The sequence below is a fragment of the Bison bison genome, unplaced genomic scaffold (genome assembly GCF_000754665.1).
Source record: "Bison bison bison isolate TAMUID 2011002044 unplaced genomic scaffold, Bison_UMD1.0 scf7180017864180, whole genome shotgun sequence".
Classification (NCBI taxonomy): Eukaryota; Metazoa; Chordata; class Mammalia; order Artiodactyla; family Bovidae; genus Bison; species Bison bison.
This window is the reverse complement of record NW_011494752.1, coordinates 4,094,872-4,104,414: the sequence shown is the minus strand read 5'-3', so window position 1 is coordinate 4,104,414 and position 9,543 is coordinate 4,094,872. Positions and strand designations below refer to the sequence as shown.

At 52.6% G+C, this 9,543-nt stretch overlaps 1 protein-coding gene across 1 annotated transcript in view; it reads right to left on the bottom strand.

Moving 5' to 3' along the window:
• Positions 1-9,543, bottom strand: part of SRCIN1 (SRC kinase signaling inhibitor 1) — a 45,187-nt gene that overhangs the window by 15,998 nt on the left and 19,646 nt on the right. Inside the window, exons 14-19 of the mRNA XM_010843137.1 lie at positions 9,164-9,351; positions 7,860-8,035; positions 1,452-1,582; positions 1,187-1,334; positions 623-869; positions 2-187 (exon numbers count right to left, since the gene is read on the bottom strand). Of these exons, the coding sequence (XP_010841439.1) occupies positions 2-187; positions 623-869; positions 1,187-1,334; positions 1,452-1,582; positions 7,860-8,035; positions 9,164-9,351 (1,076 nt within the window). The remainder of the gene's footprint in view (position 1; positions 188-622; positions 870-1,186; positions 1,335-1,451; positions 1,583-7,859; positions 8,036-9,163; positions 9,352-9,543) is intronic.

Genomic DNA, 9,543 nt, shown 5'->3' with positions numbered 1-9,543 from the left:
CGTGGGGGGTCTTGGGGGGTTTGTGGTCCGGGGTGGGGGCTGGGCCTGGGTGGGCCTTGCTCGCACAGTCTAGGTCAGGGATGGCCTTCAGCAGCTCCGCCTGTGTCTCCTCCAGCAGCCGGTTGATGTCCTTGGCGCTGTACTGGGTCAGGGCTGCCCGCTTCTCCTCCCAGTCCCGCTCAGCAGCCTTGAGAGGAGGGCCAACAGTCAGCACTGAAGCAGCTGCCCTGCTCCTGGACTTCTGGGGCCTCAGCCACACATGCAAGGAATGCAAAGGAAGCCTCCCATTTGATCCGAGCCTCGGGCTTCTCTTGAGTATTACATGCCTTTGCTGCGAGCCTGGAATGCCACCTTCATAACCAAGTACTCTCAGGAGAAATTTAGACCTGCTTTTAGACATTCTATTCTGTTTCATTGAGCACATAATCTTTTCTTGTACTGCCTTGATTATCACAGGTTTATGATATGCTTCCCTGACTAGCAGGACTGATGTCACCCTCAGTATGCTTCTCAGATTGCCTTGTTCCCCAGGAACAAGTCCCACGTGTCGGCACTGGCCAACGTAGGTCGGTGGTGAGAATGTGTGAGCCTAGCCCCAGCCCCCCCATCCCGCGCCCAGCACCTCAACAGACACAGCCTTGTCCATGCTTCTCTTGCCAGGAGCGTCCAGGCCTTTGGTGGGGTTGCCCGCCTTGGGGGCTGGAGGGGCCCCCTCGGTTGGCCCACTCAGCTCATGGAGGTTCAGCGGAGGGCTAGGGGGTGGCATTTCGAAGTCTAAGCTCTTGTTGAAGTCCGTCTCGGCCGTCATCTTCTTGGGGGACTGACTCAGGAGGTTGCTGGGGGGTGGCCACACACCCTCGTCCACTTGCCTGGGGTGGGAGAGTTGGGAGCAGCTGTGAGGTCAGCAGGGTCGTGGCTCCCTGGGAGGGAAGCCTGGCATGGAGGAGGCGGGGTGTGAGGGGGGCTCTGGGATCTTGCCGAACAGATGGAAGGGCCTGGGGAGGGGTGACTGCATCTGGGAAATGGGAGCGCCAAGCCTGCAACATGCAAGGGGTGACAGGTCAAAGTGCAGAGCCAGCCAGCACACCGCTGACCTCTGCGGGGAGTTGGGATAAGGGATCTGGGCCCGGTGTGTGACCCCATGGGAAATCGCAGGTCAGAGATAGGAGGTCAGGGATAGAATGACCTTCGGATCTGGGCCAGGGTGTCCGTGACCCCCCGGCACCGCTTGAGTAGCCCATCCAGGCGCTGGGGCTCCTCCTTCAGGAACTTCACTGCCTCCACCTCCACACGCAGCACTACCCGCATCTTGCTTTGCAGGCCTGGGAAGTGAGCTGAGGCGAAGGGAAGGAGTGAGCAGGAGGAGAGAGCAGCTCTGGACAGCTGGGAGGACAGGCAGTGGGGTGGGGGTGCAATGCCTGGGGTGGGGCTGGGGGTGCCCCCAGGCTCACCCTTGAGTTCAGTCAGTGTCTCCCCGAGCTGCTTCAGCACCAGCGCCTTCTCTTCCAGCTCGGGCCCGGGCACCAGTCGGTGGTTGTGGGACACATCCCTCTGGATCTTCTCCACCGACTTCTCCAGGTCACTGCAGTCACAGAAAGACCTTTTCAGCCCCTCTGGCCCCAGCCCAGCCCCCTGAAACTGAACAGCTGGAAACAAATCAGGCCACTGGTCAGATCAAAATTAAAAGCCATCCACCAGGCCACAAGCCAAAGTGAAATCAGAAAGCCAGACCTCAGAGATGAGACTTCAGAAACACTCCGTAACAGGTCCCCCAGGTCCCTGTGTTGAAGTTCTCATCTTTAGCAGTATCAGCCAGAATCTCCCTCCCTAGGACTCACACCCTCTGATTCTCATTAGCCAAGGACACAGCAGAGAAATTGGCAGCTTTTCAAAGAACTGGAGGCAGGTGCGTGTGCTTTTTTGGGGAGGCGTCCACCTTTTCTCAAATGATCCAGACACTCAGCCTCTTTCCCTCAATGACAAAGCTGCTTCCTATTTTCAGATGGCTTATGCTGAGCTTGTGTCATTTTAACACCCTACATCTTTCTGAAATGTAAATCAGACCAAGTCACCACCGCCTGTGTTGAACCCGAAATGGATCTCGACATTCTGAGGCTAAAATCCAAACTCTTTAAGTGCAGCCACAAAGGGCATGGGGGTAGTAGCTGAAAATTTGGGTCTGGAGTCAGACAGATCCACATTCCAACCCGCACTCTGCCTGACCCAGAAGAGATCTTGGAGAAGTTACCGACTGTCTCCAGATCTCAGCTTCCTCATCCCCCAAAAATGGGGATGGTAAGAGTTCCTCCCTCCTGGGGCCACTATGAGGATTAAATGAGCTAAAAGCAATTAAATGAGCTAATGCATGGGGTCAGTCCCTGGGGGCTGCTCTTATTTCCTCTCTAGCCACATCCACTTCCTCCCCATCTGGTTTGCTTCTATTTCGAACCATCCAGAATTTCCCTGAGGTCCTTGTATGTGCTGCTCTCCCTGTTGGTCATTCTTGTTGTTTGCCACGCTAGGTCTCCATTGCGGCATGCAGGCTTAGTTGCGTTAACCAAGGATCAAGCCCAGGCCCCCTGCACTGGGAGTGTGGACCTTATCCACAGGACCACCAGGAAAGTCCCTCTCCCTGGACTTCTATAATGCCATTTCCTCTGCCCGGAACACTCCATTACCACCACCTCCCCACCCCCCACGCACACGTGTGACTAACTCACACACATCCCCAGGTCCCAATGGGAAACTCTCCCCTTAACACTTGGTGTTAGGGGTCTGCTTCCTGCCTGGAGCTCCTGTTTGCTAGGCTAAGCAGCTCTAGGCAGAAAATAAGATACCCTGTCTTTCTGATTCATCTCTGATTCCCAGCACCTGGCATGGTGCCTGGAGCAGAACAGAGGTCTGGTAAGTAATTCTGGAAGGAATGAATAAGTGAAAGAAGGAATTACTGCCCAGGTAGGTCATCCCAGTCCCGCACCTGAGTCACTGATATCCCTGACCCACATGCAGGACGTCACATACATTCCTGTCAAATCCCATCTGTTGGAAATCAGCTCAACAATCCAGGGAGGAACAACTTTTGAATCTCAGTTCTACCATCCAACAGATTTACTCCCCCTCAAAGCTCTGTGTCATCAGCAAATCTTATCAGCATGCTTTATATATCTTCATCCAACTAGTGGGTGAAAAAACAGACCACACTGGAGCCAAGGCCAAAATCCTGTGCGTCAGCACCACCAGTGAAAGAGGGATCTTGTACTAAGTGCCTACAGCGTGCCAGGCGTACATTCAGCCCCTCACTTTATCCTCACAACAAATCCTGGGAGTGGGAACCATTATTACCTCCAGTTTACATACAAATAGTAGCTCAGAGTAAGAAACAGAGGAAAACAATAGAATGGGAAAGACTAGAGATCTCTCCAAGAAAACTAGAGATACCAAAGGAACATTTCATGCAAAGATGGACACAATAAAAGACAGAAACAGCAAAGACCTAACAGAAGTAAAAGAGATTAACAAGAGGTGGCAAGAATACACAGAAGAATTATACATAAAAGCCTTAATTACCCAGATAACCACAATGGTGTGGGCACTCACCTAGAGCCAGACACCCTGGAGTGCAAAGTCAAGTGGGTCTTAGGAAGCATTACTATGAACAAAGCTAGTGGAACAAATAGCTCCAGTTGGGCTATTTCAAATTCTAAAAGATGATGCTGTTAAAGTGCTGCACTCAATATGCCAGCAAATTTGGAAGACTCACCAATGGCCACAGGACTGGGAAAGGTCAGTTTTTACTCTAATTCCAGAGAAAGACAATGCCAAAGAATTTTCAAACTGCTGTATGATTGAGCTCATTTCACATGTTAGCAAAGTTATGCTCAAAATCCTTCATGCTAGACGTCAACAGTACATGAACCGAGAACTTCCAGATAAAAGGTAAAGGAACCAGAGATCAAACTGCCAACATCCACTGCATTATAGAAAAAGCAAGGGAATTAAAAAAAAATCTACTTCTGCTTCATTAACTACACTATAGCCTTTGATTCCATGGATCACAACAAACTGTGGAAAATTCTTAAAGAGATGAGAATACCAGACCACCTTATCTGTCTCCTGAGAAACCTGTATTCAGGCCAAGAAGAAACAGTTAGAACTGGACATGGAACAATGGACTGGTTCAAAATTGGGAAAGGAGTACATCAAGGCTGTATACTGTCACCCCACTTATTTAACTTATTTGCAGAGTATACATCATGTAAAATGTTGGGTTGGGTGAATCACAAGCTGGAATCAAGATTTCTGAGAGAAATACCAACACCTCAGATATGCAGATGATACCACACTAATGGCAGAAAGTGAAGAGCCTCTTGATGAGGGTAAAAGAGGACAGTGAAAAGTGAAAGTCACTCAGTCATGTCCAACTCTCTGCAACCCCCTGGACTATACAGTTCATAGAATTCTCCAGGGCAAAATACTGGAGTGGGTACCCTTTCCTTTCTCCAGAGTATCTTCCCAACACAGGGACCAAATCCAGGTTTTCCACACTGAAGGTGGATTCTTTACCAACTGAGCTATCAGGGAATCCCTTGATAGAGAGTGAAAAAGCTGGCTTAAAACTCAACATAGAAAAAACTAAGATCATGGCACCTGGTCGCATCACTTCATGGCAAATAGATGGAGAAAAAGTGGAAACAGTGACAGACTTTATTTTCTTGGCTCCAAAATCATTGCGGATGGTGATTGCAGCCACGAAATTAAAAGATGCTTGCTCCTTGGAAGAAAAGCTATGACAAACCTAGACAGCATATTTAAAAACAGAGACATTACTTTGCCAACAAAGGTCCGTATAGTCAAAGCTATGGTTGTTCCAGTAGTCACATATGGATGTGAGAGTTGAACCATAAAGAAGGCTGAGCATCGAAGAATTGATGCTTTTGAACTGTGGTATTGGAGAAGACTCTTGAGAGTCCTTTAGACTGCAAGGAGATCAAACCAGTCAATCCTAAAGGAAATCAATCCTGAATATTCATTGGAAGGACAGATGCTGAAGCTGAAGCTCCAGTCCTTTGGCCACCTGATGCAAAGAACCTACTCAATGGAAGAGGCCCTGATGTTGGGAAAGATTGAGGGCAGGAGGAGAAGGGGATAACAGAGGATGAGATGGTTGGATGGCATCACTGACTCAATGGACATGAGTTTGAGCAAACTCCAGGAGATGGTGAAAGACAGAGAAACCTGATGTGCTGCATATGGGGTCACAAAGAGTCAGACACAACTTAGCAACTAAACAACAACAAGTAGCTCAGATACTAAACTACATTCCCCAGCCTCCTTTGCATGTAGAAGTGCCATTCAAATAAGGTCTAGCCAATGGAATATGAGTGGAAGTGGTACATGCTGTTTCCAGGTCTGGCATCCTAAAATCCTCCCATGTAGGCTCCTCTGCACTCGTTTCCCCTTCCTGTTGGCTGAAAATGACCCTGTGGGTAATCTTGGAAGGCACATATTGAAGACGTGCCTTATTGGAAGGCATTAGCCTGGGTCCCTGAGTGACTGCAGGGAGGAAAGCCACTAAGCCCCCCTTAGGCTCAATTAGCACCTCAGTCTTCTGATCCTGCACTCTGCCAAAGTTTGGGGGCCCATAACCTGAGCAGGCTCTGTAATAAAGTCCAAACCAGCGCAAGTCTAGACATTGGGATCAGAAAGTGGTGGGGCTTTCCAGACCCAGCTTTAGTTCTGGAACAGTTGAGAGGTGAGGATCAGGGCAGAACCAGCTACAAAATGTGGGGTGGCCCAAAGCAAAATAAAGATTTTGCCCCTAGTATAAAAATTAAGAATTTCAAGATAATGACAGCAGAGCATTGAACCAAGTACGGGCCCTCACAAGCATGGTGCCCTGTGTGAATAACGGGTCACATGCCTATAAAGTTGGTGCTGGGCTGGGCCATGTTACACTCCAAAGGTCAAAGGTCTCAGTCAGTGGAGGCTGCCTCTAAGGGCAACATCTAGACAACGTGCTTGGCTAGAGCTACACGTGAGTAAACCAAGCTGAGTGGAGCACAGAATCAGCTGTAACTTCCAGCAAGATGCCAGGGCAAAAGGAAGGGGTAGAGTGAAGCTGAGGAAGTGGACAGAGGCTGGTAAGCTAAGGAGGGGGTAAGGATGGGCCAGCAGGAAATTAGGCAGGGAGGCCCCTCCCAGTCAAGCCAAAGCCACTGCAGCACCAGTCCAGTTCCCCCCAAAAAGCCACCTTCGAAGTAGATGGAGAACCCTGCCAGAAGCTATGTATCAGCCCCCAAGCTCTCTAAAGTGAGCAGTCAGAGCAATGGGTTTGATAGCAGGGCAACGCATAGAGAGACTGTGTATTCCTGGAGAACTGAGGCCCCAGGAAGCTGAGGACCAGACACTCATATGACAGGAGCATAAATACATTCTTTCATCCTTCCTGCCTCCTCTGTACTTTTATATTTCCTTTTATTTTCCTTTAATGTCTCAGTACAGTTCCCTTTGAAAATTCCAATCCAGTTCCTCTGTGCTGAATAAAAAAGGGGGAAAAGAGGACAGGTAAGTTAGGTAAATGGAATTCCCTGGGTGCGGGGGCAGGGGGTGGTAGCCATCCGTCTACTTGGAGATCTGACCGGAGCTGTCACTCAGCTTTCACAGCAGGGGTGATGCAGTTGACTGCCACACCAGCTTATTTCCAAGTGGGATGGCCCCTTCTTTCATCTCAACCACAAGGGGTCATGGCAATCTTGCCCTGTGCATCACTGAAATGCACATGGACCTCCAGGCTGTGTGGGCTCCAGGCTGTGTGGGCTCGAGGCTGAGGAGCAGGGACCCTTCTCAAGGAGCCCCTTGCAAGTGATACAGCCAATTATGACTTTGGTGAGGAAGCCGGGTTCCTCTGAGCAGTCTTCCTTGGTTCTGAGTAGTTGACCCGTAGGAGCCAAAGCCCCCTCTGGAAAGAATTGTGAAAAGCTTAACCTTGGGCACAGGTGACGAAGCTGAAGCACGGGGAAGGGCAGAAACTGCTCTGATTGCCCAGCTGCTCAGAGCTGGAGCTGGAGCTCGGGCCCCTCATGCCCTGTGCTGCCAAGAGGGAGACCAGGCAGAGGAGCAGGGTCTCTGTCTCAGACCCAGGGACTGACCAGGGAAAGCTGCAGGGGGCTGGAGCTGCTCACTCAGTGGATGGACAGCGGAAGGCAGCCTCTCCTTGCAATGGTGCCAGACAATCGAATCTTGGCCAGACAGCTATTTACTAAATTTGGATCAGAGGACTGTCTTCTGTTAACCCTTCCATGTCTAAGTCTTTGGGGGCGGGGTGTTCTCTGTTCCTGGAGCCCTGTTTCAGCAGCAGTAGGAGGGGAGGAGGGTTCTCCTTGGCTGTATCTGGTCTAAGAGCGGGTGAGGGTGGCAACGGTGACCAAGCTGGCCCACCGGAACACTCTACTCGAGGATCAGTATGCAAGGATCACAGGCCAGAACGAAAGCAGGCAGAGGACAGAAGTGAAATTGGGCATCTGGAAACATGAGAGTAAGGCTGCAGACGACGGGGAAGCCAGACCTTGGACCATTAGGGAGTAAGACCACAGCAAAAGCAGACATCAAGCCAGAATAAAAGAAAATAGGACTCCTGCCAGATGGTCAAAGATTTGTGGGTCACAGAGACATCAGACCACAGAGGAGATGAAAATCAGGCTTCAGAACAGAGCCACGACACCTGGGAGTCAGAAAGAAGGGAGTTGTGCCTCCCCGTGTCGGACACGACTGAAGTGACTTAGCAGCAGCAGTGATACCAGGTTGCAGGCCACCGAGGCCGCACTCCCAGCCCTCCCCGCAGCCGCTGCGCCCAGCCTCACTTGAGCTGCTGGGTAATGAGCTCCTCGTCGTTGAGGTAGCGCAGCCGCTCCTCCTCCACCAGGGTGCGCTGCCGCTGCAGCGGGTCCTCCTGCCGCCGCGCCGCCTCCGACACGCGCATGCTCAGCTCCGCCTCCGTGCCCTTCAGCAGCGCGCGCAGCGACTCCAGGTTCTGTAGCTGCGGGACGCAGATGGGCCGGTGGACGGGGGTGGGAGAGAATGGAGGCGCGCTGCGGGGAGAGGACTGGGAGGAGGCGGGCAGAGGACAGCCCGACCGCGGGGCGAACTCCACGGACGATACTGCTGCTCGGCTGCGGCCGTGAGCAGCAGCGAAAGGGTGGAGTGGTAGGGGTCACAGGCCGAGGGTTACTTTCTGGGGAAGCATAGAGGCAGGAGGGGAATGGCTTGGGGATGGTGGAGGGAGACAGGAGTGCCAAGTTGGGCAGTGCGGAAGGTGCGGCTGCTTGGCTGTGGCAGTTAGCTGCAGCGAAGGGGTCGGGGGAAGAGGACAAGGTTTCTGGGGAAATATAGAGGCCGGAGAATGGGGTAAGGGATATTTGAGGGCAAGAGATGACTCTAACAGGGCCCTGCCCACCTTGGGACTGCAGGGCTGTGGCTTCGATGAAGGACTCAAGCACTGTGGTTTGACAGAGTTTCCTTGGCTGGGACCGGAACATAACTAACACTTGAACCTAGTTCTAAGGCCGAGTTGAGGCAATGGTGGGGGTAGCCGAGATCTTACCCATTGCCCAGATGGCAACTCTCTGCCCCTTCTCCAGCCTGTCTCTACTCATTATTCTCACCTGATGGGCCCTGGGGCACTCTCGAGGAGCGGGCACAGGGATGCCAGGCTCCTGACTGGTAGGACCATCTGCTAAGCAGGTCAGGCTGGGGAAGGCTGTATGGGCTCAGGAAGGTAGCCCTGAGGGGATCTGGGGGAAAGGCTTCCGCCCAAGGGAGGGGAGGGGGAAAAAGAATGGGAGAAGGGAAGGAGCTGGGACTGCTCTGAGGGATACTGACAGGAGGAGGGGGCTCAGTGGGGTACGCTGGGGCTCCAGGAGGGCGGGAAGGATTCAGGGAAAGGGAAAGAGGGCACGCTGAGGGGGACACGGGCCAGGGGTAGTGGCTTGGTGAGGGAATAGAGATTCAGCGAGGTGACGGGAGTTCGAGGAAGGTTTCGGAGAGCAGCCCAGTAAACGGCGAGGGACTCGGGATAGGGCAGACTCTAGGGAAGGAGTTTCGGCAAGAAGGTGGGTTCTGGTAGGGCGGGGTTTGAGGGGGCGGGGCCCCGGAGAGGTGGTGGTACCTGGAGCTTCCGCAATTGCTGAAGCTGGCTGCGCAGGTCATTCGTGCTATTTTGTAGGCCACGCAGGTGCAGCTGCATCTGCAAACGGTTGATGGCAGTGGGCTGCCCCGCAGGGGTGCTGCTGGCCGGAGGCGGGGGAGGGCCGGACACTGGAGTGGCCCCGCTGCTCCGGCTGCCCGACCCACAGGCTGCAGACAGGGACCACAAAGATGGGAGAAAGGGAATAAATCGTGAGCTGGGAGAGATCGGGGTAAGTTCTTTCCCACTCGTGGCCCCACACAGTACCCAGGGAGAAGCGTGGCTCTGGCTCCCTGCCCCAACCAGTGGTCGTCAGCCTTTCTGAGGAGAGCAAAGCACCAGGCGAGACATCTTGGGCTAAG